General features: G+C 40.7%; 1 protein-coding gene and 1 long non-coding RNA gene across 4 annotated transcripts in view; both read right to left on the bottom strand.

The window, feature by feature from the left end:
- The window catches only part of IGF2BP1 (insulin like growth factor 2 mRNA binding protein 1), a 96,251-nt gene that overhangs the window by 21,117 nt on the left and 58,229 nt on the right, over window positions 1-16,905 (bottom strand). For all 3 annotated transcript variants that reach the window (XM_026710936.2, XM_087917386.1, XM_087917387.1), the window contains exons 6-11: window positions 9,243-9,524; window positions 6,465-6,599; window positions 4,223-4,345; window positions 3,088-3,223; window positions 1,613-1,735; window positions 556-672 (exon numbers count right to left, since the gene is read on the bottom strand). In XM_026710936.2, coding sequence (XP_026566721.1) covers window positions 556-672; window positions 1,613-1,735; window positions 3,088-3,223; window positions 4,223-4,345; window positions 6,465-6,599; window positions 9,243-9,524 — 916 coding nt within the window. The remainder of the gene's footprint in view (window positions 1-555; window positions 673-1,612; window positions 1,736-3,087; window positions 3,224-4,222; window positions 4,346-6,464; window positions 6,600-9,242; window positions 9,525-16,905) is intronic.
- Window positions 4,576-5,307, bottom strand: LOC148124167 (uncharacterized). The gene is made up of 2 exons (XR_015740461.1): window positions 4,862-5,307; window positions 4,576-4,747 (listed from the first exon to the last, which is right to left on the bottom strand). It is a non-coding gene; the product is annotated as an uncharacterized LOC148124167 (long non-coding RNA).

The following is a 16,905-nucleotide window of genomic DNA, read 5'->3' as shown; positions in this document are numbered from 1 at the left end:
ATTCGCCTCCCCACGTGGGGTTGGGCTGCCCTCTCAGGCAGGGGAGGCTTTGTCGTACCAGTAGTAGGGCGTCATTTTTAAAAGAATTGGCTCTGCCTTCGAAGGGAAGGCGGCAACAGGATCGCCTGAAGCCAAGTGCCTCCACCGGGCTCTGGTTGCAGGGAGGAGCCCTGGCTGGCCACGCGTAGCTGCGCCAAACGTGGCGGTGTTGCTCTAAATGCCGCGGCAGAAAGGGGAGAAGGGAAAGCAACGGTGGTGGAAGGTCTCCCGATACAAAGTGCCCCACCAATGCCGAGGTCAACATCCAAGCCATCGCTGCCTGCCCGCCTGAAGATGCAAGGTGGGGAATTAAGTCACCCCCGAAAAGACGGCCTAGCCATTTTTTCGGGGGTCAAAAAAAAATAAGGCCCGGCCTTATTTTGTGAGAAACACGGTAGGAAGTTTCTGCCTTGTTTTCCAAAACCATTATGGCTATAGCTATTGCATAAAAAGTTTCACAGCAAATCACTAACTAGCAAAGATTAAAGCACCAAAACAACAGACAGGTATGGGCACCTTAATTGAGGCACTTGCGAATCTGGAGAGCTGTTTGATGTGCTGACCCTTCTTGCCAATGATTGCACCTACAGCCTGGGCAGGGATGAAAACATGCACAGTCTCTTGCTCAGGAGGCTGCCAAGAGAGTAGTTTCATGAATACCAATCAATGTCAGAAAAATGGGGCATTCTCAATTGACAGTCTGAAAGGCTAAAAAACAAATTTCTACTACTATCCATTATGGGCTGAAATGCAATGATATCCTTACATGTTTAGGGCAAGTTTAGTGAACTCGGCGTGAAAGGAATTGATGATGCAGATAAGAGAAATAATACATGAATTTAGATAAAATAGGACTGAAGTGTTTATAATAACTGGAAGCAACAAATTAGGATGGGTGGTTACGAAAGCTCAGTCAAATCATCCCTCTACTGTTTTCATGCTCAGAAGCAAATATATAAACCTTATTGAAACATATTATTGTATTGAAGAGCCCTTGTGTTGTAGTAGTTAAAATGAAGTATTGTAAACAAACTCTGCCCACAGCTTGAGGTTCTGTCCTAAAGGGGCTAAAGGCTGACTCAGCCTTCCATCAGTAAAATGAGGACCCAGGTTGTTGGGGCCAATAATTGCTAATTGTAAACACTGTAAACTTCCCAGAGAATGCTGAAAAGTGCTAAGGGGCAGTATAAACATCTAAATACTATTGCTATTGTACATGTTTTTTCTGATACACTACTGACATTACATGAATCAGTGAAACACTCAGGTGGAACACCTGATCCCCTTTAAAAATCTTGTCCATTTTGTAACTGTCCAATCTTGTATAAAGACGTGACATCCCATATGAAATAAAATACAAATCTAAAAAAAAAAAAAAAGATTCTCAACATCTAGAAACACCCCCAATCTAAGGATGCATTATATGGATTTTGCTGGATGCAACCATCTTTAGTGGGAATCAAATGGTGGAAGCTATACAAACAAGCCACCGAGATAAACTGCCAAGATAGTTTAATTGACTGACAATTCTATACTACAAAGTTGCTTATATCGAAACAGAGTTCTACATTACCAAAAAAGAATTATATGGAGCTGCTCCAGAAACACTACTTGGAGGAGGTGGCACTGCATTGGAAGAGGCAGGAAAGAGACCAACAGCAGCTAAGTTGAGACCAGGTATCAAGTGTGATTGTAGCTAAAATAAAAACAGAAAAAAACAAGACAAAGGAAGGGGGAATGGGATGTTTAATTTTTTTTCTCATTATAACACAGTTACCTAGGACTCAACTAATAACTCTGAAATTCTTATGGAAAAGATCACCTAATTTTTCTTTAAATGAGCATACTTAATATTATGCTTGAAAGTTCTTGAAGTGATGTTTCTATTTTTATATGTCATTCTCAAGATGGTCCATAATTCCTTTAGAATTTGTTTTAAAAAGTTTGAGTCTGCTTTATTACTAGATTAATTAATTTATTAAATTGTTATGGCCACCCAGAAGATGGATTAACAATTAAAACGGAACCCCTAAGGCAGCCTAGATTTAAACAAGTAGAATAAACAACAAATATAACAGCCCGCCACCCCCGAAATGCAAAGCAAACACATTAAACCCTAGGCCTGGGAAGAGTCAGGTCGTATGGGGGTGGGGGAGGGAATGCTGTTCTGGGGGGTGAGGGCCATGACACAGGGGCACACCTCCTTGGTCTCACAAGATGGCATCATTTAATTAAAGAGATCTGCAGCATATCCTCCCTGCTCAAATTTACAGGTGGACAGAAGTAACTGAAGGGAGGTTGTTTCTCAAATAACCAGGCCCTGTGCCAAGAAGGACTAGGTTGTTATTCTCTGCTATATATCTTCCCATTATTTCCTCCCATTATTTTATACAGGTAGTCTCAACTTACAACCAATCGTTTAGCAATCTTTCAAAGCTACAACAGCACTGAAAAAGTTACATACAACCAGTCGTCATGAATACAGCCACTGGAGCATCCCCATGGTCACATAATCAAAATTCAGACTTTGCATTTGGTATGTATTTACAATGGCTCAGGGTCCTGTGATCTTTTTATTTAATAGGGGAAACCAGATTTGTTGAATGAGCATGTGATTCACTTCATAACTGCAGTGATTTACCTAACGGTGGCAAAAAAGATCATAAAATTGGGCCCAACTTGCTCAACAGTCATCTTTCTTAGCAGCAGAAATGCTGGGTTCCAGTTCTGGTTGTAGTTAAATACTATCCTGTAGCCTCTTTTCCCTGTGAACCTTTTCCAGTTGGAAAATGTTCTATATTTCTTCATGATTTTGCCTTGGGAATTTAAGACTGGGAAGCCAGGGAGTCTACAGACCCAGGTGAGAGGAGTGTGCAATGAAAAGGATAAAATTTGCACACTTTGCCAATTATATGCATCTTCCCCCAATAATTTCACCAATATTTTCTCCTACTCGGATTAGGTTTAGTTCCTCTACATTCTTTATTCCTGACTTCAATGAAGGAGATTGTCCCAGAGCAAATGATGTTAGGTACAAAACACACTTACGCTCATGGCTGCTACATCATTCTCATATGCCTCCCTCACTTTCTTCATAATTTCTTGTTCTGCTTTGCAGCAATTCTCAATGGAGCCTTTCACAGTGATAGTCCTTTCAGGGTTGTATAATGTCAAATCCTGAAGGCTGAGTGGGAACATCAAAACAAAAAAAGTTTTGTTTTGTCAAAAAAACCTTTGTTTGGCAAATCTTTCAGACTCCATTCCTGCATTCAGTTCAACCAGTTTATCAAAGAAAGCACCCCAAGAATTTTCTTTGTCATACAATTCTAGCAATATTCATTTAAAAATAGATAGCACTGTTATACACTCTGGCATTATTTTCCAAAGAAAGGAAAGGCATGGAACTCCTACAGCAAATCTTTTTGACACATAATGGCTAAAGGCTGGGAGACAAAATTCCACAATTTGCTCCTCTGAATTTATTTATTTAGACAGTAAAGGAGCTTTCTCTGCTCCCATAATCCTACCCAATTCAGCCTTTTGCCTTCTATATCAATTGATAATGGATTCGGGGGCCAAATAATCCATTCAGAAATTTATTTGTACTTTAGCCCCTTATTTTTGCATAAGTAGAGGACTACTTGTAAAAAGAAACCTGACAAATGGAGCTGATGGATGAATAGGATTGTATTAAAGGTGAAGGTTCCTCTTGCACATACATGCTAGTCGTTTCCGGCTCTAGTGGGCAGTGCTCATCTCTGTTAGAAAGCCAAAGAGCCAGCGCTGTCTTCGTGGTCATGTGGCCAGCATGACTAAAATGCCAAAAGCGTACAGAACACTGTTACCTTCCCACCAAAGTGGTCCCTATTTTTCTACTTGCATTTTTACATGCTAGGTTCGCAGGGACAAGTAACAGGATCTCACTCTGTTATGTGGCACTAGGGATTTGAACCGCCGAACTGCCAATCTTTCTGATAGACAAACTCAGAGTCTTAGCCACTGAGCCATTGCGAAAACACAGATTGTTTGTATACTTTCCATCAGAACAAGAAAGCCAATTGTTGCTGGAACTTTGCGTTGTGATATGGCTCAAGGGCTAATCAATAAAGACTTATTAACAAGAAAGCTCAAAAGTTCATAACTGCATTAAAAGTAAAGGAGGGAAAAACAAAAAAAGACTTACGAGGAGATGGTAATCTTTGTCTCTGTGTCCTGTTCCACTTTCTTTAGGTTGCGGCCCTCCTTGCCAATCAATCGTCCCACAAAGTTGTTGTGGGCAAGGATTTTCAAAGGTACTTCATCAGCACTTGTGTATGAAAAATAAATTAAGTGAATTAAAACTCAGTGTCAATAAAAAATTTCACTAGGACAGTTGAGAATAAGTTTGATGTTCACAATTTCCTATTTGAAAGAGACCAGTAAATAGGGAACAAGAAGATGAAGAAAAAGAAGTGTGTTTTTTCACACTTTTCACACTGCAGTGAACAAAAATGGCATCATAGGAACAGGCTTATTCTCAGTCTAAAGGTTTGTTTCTGATTTCTTCCCTGATTTAAGGGAAATTTGGGAAACGATCTCACTATCATGAAAGGTTTAATTGATTCACTAACCCAAAAGAAGAAGATGATGATGACAGTGGGAGGCAGGAGTCACTCTCTCCCTTGCGAGAAAAAAGCAAGAGCTGTTCTTATGATCTCTCTCTCTCTCTCTCTCTCTCCCCGTAATACAGTCAAACCCTTTCCAGCACGCGCGATCCTCCACCGCCGCTTTGCACCTTGCAAATGCAAAATCCCGGGGCTCAGAAAACAACGCGAGCCACCACCACCACTTCCTCCCCCTCCTCCCAAGCGGACTGAAAGCAGCTGGGGCTGAGGAAACGAAGCCGAGCGGAGCCGAAGCCACCTCGGCTCGCGTTGTTTTCTGAGCCCGCGAGCCTAGAGCCAGGGTGCTTTCATTGCACGGCGGAGCTTCTTGTCTTGGGAAACGCCGGGCATCGTTGCTGCCCCCTGAGGGGAGGGCAATTCTGGGCTGCACGATTGGGGGACTTCGTGGCTTTGGGTGGGTGGGAGCGAGGACGGACGGAGTCCACGAAGTGGGGCTTGCCTGCCCTTGCTGGCTGTCTCTGCTTCCTTAGGGGCGGGGAAGGGGGCTCATCTGGACCAAGGGTGAGTCTCCCCCTCAGTTTCCCCTGAAGGATCTTCCGTCAGTTTTGCCTTCTCCCTACGTCTTCCCTCTGTTAAAATCCCCCCCCCTCACACACACACTTATTTTCGGGCGGAGAGATTATATGTCTGAGCATTATCACATGACGGTGGGTCTTTTCCCCCCCCTAAAAACAGTTTAAAAAAAGAAAAAACAATATATCCTCATGCAAGAATTTTTCTGCTTCCGGATACCCCCATGCTTACAAGTTGCAAAGGAAACACGGAAGCAGGGAAGCAGCTACCCAGCTCCGGAGCTCCACACCATTTTTTTCAGAGGGGAATCTCACTAGAGTATAAGCCAAGGGGGTTTTTTTCAGCAGAAAAAATGTGCTGAAAAACTCAGCTTATACTCGAGTATATACGGTATCTAAAACAGTGGAGAATCATGGCCAGGCAGTTGGTATCAATAAAAATGGATCAGATGGACCTACAGGCAGTTCTTATTTAGCAACTACCTTGTACAGCAACTGTTGCAACTACGACAGTGATGAAAAAGTAACTTTTCAACCAATGCCTGCATTTATGATCTTCACAAATCTACAAAATAAAGTTGAAGTAATATCATAAGCATAGTCATGGTTTTATTTAGTGACTATTTCACATAACAACCAAGTTGCTAGTCCCAACTATTGTTACAAAGTGAGGACCACCTGTGTCTCCTAAGAAACCTGTTTTGGCCTGCTACTTCCAATCTTATTCCTCAGTTTATTGCATTGATAACAATAGGACCTTCCAGCTTTTGCAAGATCAGAACACAGTTAGACTGTCTTCAGAGCAGTTATTGCTTGATCACAAGAAAGAGTTATACAAGGCAAAAGGAATTTCCATTTCTCAAAGTGGCTTATCAATATACTCTCCTCACTCTATTTACATTTAAGTAAAACTTTTGTATTATTCTTAATTTGCATAGTTTCTTCCGAGTTTCAAAGTTAGGGAACGAAAACTGCAAGATGTATGCAGGTATTTATCTTAAAGGAGCCAATATATCTCCTGAGCCTCCTTCTCATAGACAATATCCATGAAATCCAGCTCCAGCTGACTTGTGAAAGAAAAGAACCTGGTAGCAAGTAGTCAGAAGCAAAACAAAGATTCTGGCTACAGAATCTTCTATTTTATTGGCCTTTAATTGGAAAAGATCTCATGCAATAATGCTAGAAAAAAAAATCTGGGTACCCTTTCTAAAAAACCCTGCCGATCTTGGCACTAACAATGGCCTCTTACGTCTTGGTGTCTTTTGCCTCTTTCTGCATGATTTCCAAGATCATCTTGCAAGCAGCAGAACAGCCTTCTGGAGTTGAATGGATGCTTATTGCTTTCTCTGCTGCCCCCGCATTTTCCTTCCGATGCACATCAATTCTACGGTGAATTCAAAGAAAAGCAAGAAATCACTCAATTTGAACAGTGGTATACGTCCAAGGAATCAGAAACCAATTGAAAGGTCATAAAATGCCTCAAAACCTTGGATTCCTTATCTTTACAAAATATCTCAAATGCCTCATTTGTCATTTATACCCAATTTGGATGCATGTGTTTTTTAATATTATTCACTTCCTCTAGATAGCCCAATAAATACCACTGAGTAATCTACAAATTAATGAAAGCGTATTAGTAGAAATGTAAAAAGCTATACGACAGAAGTAAAAAACAGCAATCACAGTTATTATAACAATAGTAAAATAACATGAAAATCAAAGTAATAGAATTTGAAAATGCCCAATATAGATTTATTTGGTAGGAGAACATACACTAGATGGATGAAACTCATAAAGTCTCTGTTGCAGTGAGACTTCTTTGGCATAGTCCAATCTTTGGGTGCAATGCTGAACAATATGAATAACATTGAGGCTTATAAGTGCCAGTTTAGCAGCATAGCTATGGCAACATTGTAAGCTCCCTCTCCAAATTATCTATACTTTAATATATCATCCAAATACTATACTATGAACAACTGCCTTTAAAAAAAGAAGCCAATTTTATAATTTATGGTTTTAAAGTATCTTAATTTTAAAGAACCAAAATAAAGATTAATCACAATAAGCTGCACTGATCTGAATTATTTTGAATTCTATTTTAACCTACATATCCGCTATGAAGCAAACTTCAGCAACAGGAATGCTGAAACTTGAATAACTCCCAATTCATTCTCATAGGAAAGACAGTAAAGAACAAGGCAAAACTTGAAAGCAGAATAAAACACCTTTCCATGTAATGCCCTATAGATCTACTGGAACTCCAAACTATAAAACCATAGTTGGAGGACACAGACAGAGTAATACTGGGTTATGGCTCTGTAATACTTGCTTCAAATTTTTGTTGAATAGGCTCACTATACACCCCAGCAATATTATAGGGTTAGTGTGGGAATACTATAAAAAAGGGGAGTGACAGCAATAACATTCCTTGAATGAAGAGCAGGGAAAATACAATTTTTTAATGTTCAAAGATAATGTCCAAGATTCATATTCTTGTATTGGGATGTTGAAGATGCATTTGTTTTCTGTTTGTTTCCTAGCCACTTTCCTGTAATTTTAGTTAGTGTTTTGCATTAGCTCTAATGCACTGGTCCAGGAGTCCCCAATCTCTGGTCCATGGACAGGCATCAGGCCACAGCAAGCCAGAAACCAGACTGTGCAAATGGAAGCCCAACTGCGGGATGGGATGCAGGCAGCATGCAAAACCTTTCGGTCCATGAAAAAAACCTCTTTCTACAGAACCAGTCCCTGGTGCTCAAAAGATTGGGGGCCACTGTACTAAAATGCATACTCAGAAAAGGCAGAGAGTGATGGCTGACAGACTAGATCAGAGGTCACCAAATGGTGGTCCGCAGCGCATCCGGGTGGAGGAGCTGCTCCGGGATGACCAATGGGCCAGTCCTGTGATTAGAGCTCTGGAATATGGACTAGGTAGCTCGTGGTGGGGCTAGAAATCTCTGCCATCGAGGGAAGTAGGTGCAACTTGCAACTTTGCAGGTGATGAACGTGCAAGGAGTAGCACAGCCCTTGCCAGCCGAAACAAGGTAATAGTACTGTTGGGGAGGGGGAGATGGCGGCACAGGTGGGCTAAAGCAACGGATGGTGGCAACCCATGGCTCTTTTGTCCTCCTGCTGTGGCTTCGTGTCAGATAATCCCACCACTGGCTGGCCCTGCCCCTCGCCCTCCCCTCTGAGTCATTCCTCGCCTGTTCTGAGAAGGGAAGGGAAGGGAAGGGGAAGGGCTCTATATTCCAGAGTGGGAGCGAAGTTTCATTTCTTGCTGGGTCTCGCGGGCATTTCTTCCAGACCTTGTTGGAGCTGCGTGATTGGGAGACACCGCCTCAGCCCCGAGATATTGGCCCAACCTGGCTGTTTCTTTCCACCGTTGCTGTTGGTGCCTCCATGGCCTGCCCACTCCTCTTGCAGTGCAGTTAAATTTAGCACACTTCACAATGGGGGAGAAAGCATCCCCTCCTCCTCCTGGAATCCATTACGATGAGGAGCATCAGCTGCAACCAGCTTGGGCAAGTGTCTCAAGGTGGAGAGCAGGTCGTGTGTCCGAGTGACCAAAGTGCATCTAGCTCCAACACAGGCCGAAAAAGCACCCGCATGACCCAGAGAGCACCAGAGAATCGGAATGAAAGACAGAGATGAGAGAAAGAGAAAGATATAGACAGGGAGACGGAGAAATAGAAAGACAGAGAGACAGAGAGATGAGAGAGAGAGACAGACAGACAAAGAGGGAGGAGAGAGATGAAAGAGATTAGAGATACAGAGAGAGAAAGAAAGATGAGAGAGAGAGAGATACAGAGAGGGATGAGAGAGAGATAAATGAGAAAGATTATAGAGAGAAATGAGAGACACAAAGATGAGAGAAAGACAGAGATACAGACAGAGAGTCAGAGAAAGAGAGAGAGAGAGAGAGAGAGAGAGAGAGAGAGAGAGGGGGGGAGGGGGGAGGGAGGGAGGGAGATGAGAGCACTAAAATTAGACAGCTAAAATGCTTGCTAACAAAATAACGTCTTACTTGGACTGTGTCTGTTTGGTTATGTTCCGGATGGTGGCACCTTCTTTACCAATAATGGCTCCAACATATTGGGTAGGAACAAGAAGCCGAAGAGGAATATCTACTGGTTGTTGTTTCACTGGAGCCCCTGAAGCTACAGGGGAACCTTGCCGTGGGGCACCCCGTGTTCCAAAGCCACCTCGACGTCCATTCTCTGCACCCTGCACAATCTGTTCATCAGGTATGTAAGAGACTTTCAATGCGTGGTTTTCCAGTTGATGTCCATTAAGTTTCATGATAGCTCTGGAGAAGAAAAAGAGAGAGATAAAATAGATGGGAAACTAATCTGTGAGAGGGCAGGTTATGCTAGCTAGAGGGGAATTTTAAAGGGGCAAGGCACTGCTTGATGTATCGGTGGATTATGCGAGCAGATCCCAGTAAGGTGGCCTTCTGCAACTGACCAATGGTGATCTTGTCAGCGCCAATTGTTTTTAAGTTTAGGCACAGCACCCAGTGTGCCGAGTACCACTAGAACCACCTGCACTGGTTTATGCCAGAGTCTCTGCAGTTCAATTCTCAAGTCCTGATATCTGGTTATTTTTTCCAAGTTATCTGAGCAAGTGTGTTGTGACATTGTTTGTATCAGTCTGAGTGATTGTCTTGCAACACTCAGTATGTCCGCTTCTTTGCAGAGTCTGAATTTGGGGTCCTCAGCAGATTTTTCTATTCTGGCTTTGATTGCATTCGTTCTGATGGCTTGTTCTTGGGCTGCAAGAATCAGGCCTTCTGTCTCTTTCTTCAGTGTTCTGTTGGTCAGCCATAATCAGGCCTTTTCCTTATCTACTTTTCCTTGGATCTTTTCAAGGAACTGTCCATGCAGTGCTTTGTTACACCAGCTGTCAGCCCAAGTTTGCATTGCTGTTTTCCTGTATTGATTCTTGGTTTGCTGCACTTTGAAGCAGCTTCCTATTGTTCACCTCCATCAAAGCTAGTTCAACACTGTCTTTCACATAATCTGCCAGAGCATACTTCTCTTCTTTGACTGTCTGCTTCACTTGCAAAAGTCCTCTGCCGCCTGCCAACGTCACTACGCGGGTGCAGAGCATAGTGTATGGCAAGCCCTATTATTATTATTATTATTATTATTATTATTATTATTATTATTATTATTATTATTATTATTATTATTATTATTATTATTATTATTATTATTATTATTATACAATCACTCAGATGCTTAGGCTGCATTGGGCATTTTTAATCCATCCATTGAGTCTTCTCCACGAATCCGGGATAGGATGTTGCTTGATGATGATATTGTCACAAGATATAAGCTATTCTAAATAAAGCTGCCTTTTGCAATTGATTCATCGCATTTTTGTCAATGCCAATGGTGTTCAAGTGGTGCTTTAGATGTTTTGGGATTGCACCCAGGCATCTATCACTACTGCCATTATCTTTGCTTTCTTTTGCCAGTCATGTTATTTCTAGTTGCAGGTCCTGGGTATTTTGGGATTTTCTCCAATTGTTTCTTTTCTATTGTTCAGATCCACATATTACATATTATTATTATTTCTATGTCATCTATGTCTGGTTGATTAAATGACTTCTATATAACATCATTTTTAAGATTTTTTTCACACTTTCTGTGAATTATACTCTTAATAGGTCACATTCAGTGGTGGTATGCTATTGGTTCGGCCTGGCTCAGCCAAGGCGGTAGCAGCAATGAGCAGTGGAGACCAAACCGGTCCTCTCTGCCACTCTGCTGTTGGGCCCACCCACCAACCCAGGCTCCCATACTCACCTTTATCTTTTGTTTTTGAAGTGTAACTGCTTTGTGCACAGAAGAATGCTACGTGGCAGCTGCTGAAGCGACCGGGAGAGTGCAGGCTTGCAGGAGGTGAGTTGGAACGCCTCTGCGCTTACGCAAATGCGTCTGCGCCTGCACAAAGTGAGTGTTTGACGCATGCGTGCTCGTGTATGAAGCATGCCCACCAAACCAGTGATAAAAAGTTTTTGAATCACACCACTGGTCACATTCTTTTAAATGTATATGACTAATGCATTTGGAAAACCCTAAAATCGTGTTGCGGACCAAAAGCAACAAAATACCTTTTTCCAGATGGACCTAAATTAGGCAGGCAGGCAAACCCTTTTCTCTGCCATGTCCACAAATCATTACCTTCATCTTGAATCCAGATCTGAGACAGCCAGACCATCCTTAGAGGTTTTGATGTTATATGATATATTCTGCCTTAAGTGGACATCACAGCCAATCTTACCCTGACTATAACTGACATGTTTTACCAGTACTCATAGTCTGGGCACCTAGGAGATAGATCAGCCCAACATTTATTCACCACTTTATACTGGTACAGATATGCTCCATATTCTTTGTGACTCTAGTCATTTTGGTTCGGATAGGGTGAGTGTATGACTTTCTGAAAGATTGTTTTAAAAATCCCTTTGAAATATTCCTTCTGAGTTCCTCTGTTAACTTGCTAGGTCTATGCGAATCTCCAAATAGACATAAACCAATAGGGTTGGTAGGAGAGACGCTGTGTGTATGACATTAGAGAGAAAAGAGAAGCTGTCTTGTCTTCTGCTATTTTGTGCCATATCCCTCATCAGGACCCATTTCTTATTATTCAAATAAAATAGACTTTCCAAAAAAAATGTACTCAAAAGGAAGGTTATTGGAGAGGAAGTGATGTCGTGGCAACTCCAGCAAGAGGAGAGCAGAGCTCTCTGTTCCCTGCACTGGCTTCTGCATGTTCGTGGGCTCCAAAAACCACTCTGGAAGAATAGTGAAGCAAGGAAGAGGTGCCTGGTGAGGTTTCAGGGGAGAGCACAACTCCCCTATAGACTCCCGAGGCTTTTGCTCTTCAAGCCACGTCGTAAAGAAGAATGGTTAAAATGGCCACCACACAGCCAGAGACAACTTCAACCTAAGAAGAGTGCAGGAGTGGACATAATGACAGTGTGGAACTGGGCGAGAAGAATTCTTTTATTTAATCATAACCCTGAAAAAGAAGATTCAGAAAAAGGCTTAGGACTATCTTTAACTTGGCAGCGATTGTTAATGTGAGAAAAATACAGGGAAAGAACTTGAGAAAAATAAAACAAAGACTTAATCTTTAAAACTGAAATGGAAAGGAAATAACTTAAAGGAAAAACTTTTATAAAAAAAGAATCTACAAAATTGGAATTGGTGATTGCACAGGATTGGCGGTGGATAAAATGCTGTAATTGATGTGGAAAAAGAATATAATAGAACTAACAATTGAAAATATTGATAAACTTGATGAAAGATTAAATAAAAAGTAAAAAAGGTGGAAAGTGGAAACTGATACAAGAGTACCACCTCCTGTTAAAAGGAAAATCCTGTAGATCCCAACAACCTGATTTATTTTAAGTCGAAATTAAAGGAAAATAAAATGAACTGTATTGTTAAAAGACCCCAGAAAATTGTAATATTGAATTAAAATCAGTGGAGAAATATATGAAGATTTCTCCTGGGATTTGGACATGTGGAAAGAAAAAGATTGATGGACTCTGGGATACAAAGACTGGTGGATATTGGACTGACAGATAGGGGGAAATTGTTGGTTTAAATAAAGACGATGGATAATTGGATATTTGAATATAAAAATAAAACAAGCAATAAAAATGAGTGAAATATGTAGAGAAATAGAGCTGGAATTAAAACTATGAACAAAAGCATTAATGACTTACTGAGTAAAATACAGAATATGGAAGAAAACTCAAAAATGGCAATGCAAACCACAGAAGACAAGCAAGAAGTACAGGCAGAGGAGGAGCTAAACGGACAAGAAACCAGCAAGGCAGAGCAGATGGAACAACAAACAAAGTGAAAGGGAAAAAGGAAAATAAAACTTAAAATGTTAATGATTGAGGTTGTTAGAAATGATAGTCACCTAACAGTTGGGTTGGCAATATATAAACCAGGATAGTCATTTAATACTGTTGTAACTTTAAGGGAATGTTGTAACTGTGATTGGCTGAGGTTCCTCCAACGGCCATAAGATGGAACCAGAAACCTGGTTTGGATTTTTTTTTCATTTCCTTTGCTTTCCTTTTGCCTTTTGCTTGATCGTCATTCTGCTTGAATTGCTAAGTCTTGCAACTATTCACAAACTCTGTTTACTGAACTTTGTTTATGATACTGGAAAAGAAAAGGACTTCATTTTTGGAGTATCTCTGAACTGATTATTTTGAATACTAGCTGCTTTAACCGTGTATGATTTAGACTGTTGGACTTTGTTTACCTGTTTACAGGAAGTAAAACTTACATTTTACTATTCAGTGTATCTGTATGCTGGTTGTGTGCTATTCATCACAACTCTCACTGTTTCCCTGAGTACACTCATTCTTCTAATGGTGAATACCTCAACACTGGTTATGGGCCCAGACTCAGATAACTGAGAGTTAGTGTGAATACCGTATACAGACAGCTGTCTATTGTTTAATGGTGGGTTACTGTCCTGGTAAAGATGGCACAAGACACCAAGTCTATCACTGATAACCCGGTTGGATGGAACAAACTATGTTTCCTGGTCTATGAAGTGCAGTCTACTTCTGCGTAGGGAAGGGTTATGGAATGTAGTTCAAGATCCACCGGATGTAAATGCTTGGGATCCAGATGATGATGAGGACGCCAAAAAATTAGCTGACTTTAAATGGAACAATGAACAAGCTCTTTGTATAATTGGACTAACACTGAGTGACCAGCAGCTAGTCCATATTCGTGGAGAAGAGTCTGCTGCTAGGTATTGGGAGAATTTGAAGAGGATTTATGTTCATGACAGTGTATGTGCACACATATATCTTACACGTAAACTGCTTAGAGCACGTTTTCTGAAAGGTGGAGATATGTTAGCTCATTTGAACTTTATGAAAAGAACTTTTCAAGAGCTACATGAAAAGAAACTGATTTTTTCAGAGCTGCATCAGGTTTACATCATTCTTTCCTCATTAGATGAAAGCTATGATTATGTATCTTCACTGGAAGTTCTGACCAGAAATGAACTGACATTGACTGACATAGTCGGATGATTGTTAGAAGAGACAAGAAGAAGGCAGAATAGAGACCAACTGAGAGAGAAACAACCACAAGAAGAGGATTTGTTTTCAACTGCCTATACTGTTAGGAAATGTTTTTCTTGTGGGGCTAGGGGACATATAGCTAGATTCTGTAAGAAGGGCAAACGACAGAATACTGGTAATCACCAGAAGGCTAAGAAGAATGTTAATTTAGCTATGTCTAGCAATTCAACTGTAAACTATGATTTGTGGGGAGTTGATAGTGGAGCATCACAGTGCATTACTAGAAAGAGAGGTTTGTAAAGATGTCCATGAGTAAGCAACATGTATCATTGGCAAATGGATGGAAGATGAAAGCATCTGGTGAAGGTACTGCATACTGTTCATGTGTAAATGAGCATTTATCTATGTTATATGTACCTAAACTGAAATTTAATTGTCATCAGTAAGGGCTTTAGTTAATATTGGTTATGTAGTAACCTTTAGGGGAAATAACTGTATAATAGAGAAAGAGGGTAAAAGTGTTACTGCTACTTTAGAGAATGATTTATATGTGATACATGATGACAAACTGCAGATGGCTAACTCGTTTTATAACTATGTTAAGCCACATGATGAATGTATACATTTACTGCATAGATGTCTGGGGCACATTAATTTCAAAATACTGAAACAAACTGTTAAATTGTCAGAGGGAGTAAAATTAAAATCCAGTAGCAAGTACTTAAACTGTAATGCCTGTAATCAGGAGAAAAGCAAGGTTACTCCTGCAAACATATTGAATGGGTTTAAGACCAAAGAACCTTTAGAGGTTGTGTTTGCTGACATAATTGGTCCTAAGATACCCAGTTTGGGAGGTGCCTGCTATGTTTTGAGTATAATGGACTCATGGTACGGTTTGATTTCTGCTATCTAATGAAAAACAAAACAGAAACGTTCCAACACTTCTTTAACTGGCTAAGATTTGCTGAAAGGAAAATGAGACATAGGGTAATTACCTTAGTTACAGATAACGGGACTCAGTTTATTAACACTAGATTCCAAACGATGTTGAAATTGGCTGGTGTCGAACATCAGCATTTTGCCCCTTACAGGCCACAACATAACTCGTTTATAGAACGAAGGGGGCAAACGTTACAAACCATGGCTTGGACTATGTTATCTAATTCAAATTTGCCTGAAACACTGTGGGGTGAAGCCATAATGTGCACCAACCATGTTTTAAATAATGTGGTGAACACAACAACTGGTGAATTGCCATTCACTTGTTGGCATGGCAGAAAACCAAATTTAAGTTATCTACATACATTTGGAGTTCCAGTATGGGTACATATTCCCACACAAGTAAGACTGAAAGGGCAACATAGAACTATGTTGTAGGTTACGAGGCCAACCATAGATCGTTTAGATTCTGGGCTCCAGGCACAGCTAACGTTTACTGTAGAGCTAGTGCTAAATTTCTTGAGCACATTGGGTGGCATAAACTAGAACAGGAATCCTATATTGTTGTTATCGACCCCCAAGTAGTCCCTAATGATGAGATAGTTAAACCATCAACAGCCATTAAAAAGAACAGGCATAGGACGAGGTAGAAGAACAGGAACAGGTGGAACATGAGAGTCCACCAGTAAGCCCTGAGTTGCTTAGATGTTGAACCCGTGAAACACGACCACCAGATAGATATCAGGCTAGTATAGCATGCCAAGTAAATATAGTTCCTACTAACTATAATGAACTGAAACTGTATCCTGCTAAGGTCCAGGCTGCTTGGCAGGAAGCAATGGATAAGGAACTGAAATCCTTACAAAGGTTGGAGGTATATGAAAATGTCAGATTACCTCCAGGTAAGCATGTCATCAGGTGTAAGTAGATTTATAAAATTAAGACAGGTATGGATGGGACTGTTACCCATAAAGCCAGGTTAGTAGCACAAAGGTTCGATCAGCCAGCCAACAACTACAACGAGGTGTTTGCACCTAGTCTGAAGGTTACCACATTACAAGCAGCATTAGTGTGGGCAGCTAAGAATACACAATAAACCATTTAGATGTTGAGATGGCATATCTACATGCACCGTTGCAACATACTATATATTTAAAGAAGCCTTTGGGGATAAAAACTGAAAACAAAACTGATTGCTGGAGATTAAAAAAGAGTCTTTATAGCTTGAAGCAATCAGGCTATGAATGGAACCAGTGCATAGTGAAGAAATTAGCAAAGATAGGTTTTGTAGCTTGCATGGCTGATCCATGTTTATTCAAAAAGAAAAGTGATGGTGTAGTTTCATTGTTGCTATTGTTCACTGATGACATAGCATTAATCACTAAAACTGAGCAAGAAGCTACTGGGATTATTTCACTGTTAGAGAAGAAATTTAAAATCAAACATTTAGGTGAGATTAAACAGTATCTTGGTTTGAAAATAGATAAAACTAAGGGAGGCTACAAAATCTCACAGGCAGGTAAAATTAACCAGTTACTGAAGAACTTTAAAATGGAACTTTGTAAACCGGCTAAGACACCAATGAGCTGGGAGTTTATCCATAGTAATTACGCAGTTATTCCTGCTTGAAACCGCAGTCTGGTAACCATTCGCAACCTGTTTACTGAACTTTGTT

This window comes from Pseudonaja textilis, chromosome Z, assembly GCF_049901715.1.
Source record: "Pseudonaja textilis isolate UNSWEBS1 chromosome Z, rPseTex1.2, whole genome shotgun sequence".
NCBI classification, from domain to species: Eukaryota; Metazoa; Chordata; class Lepidosauria; order Squamata; family Elapidae; genus Pseudonaja; species Pseudonaja textilis.
This window is presented reverse-complemented; position numbering and strand designations above follow the sequence as displayed.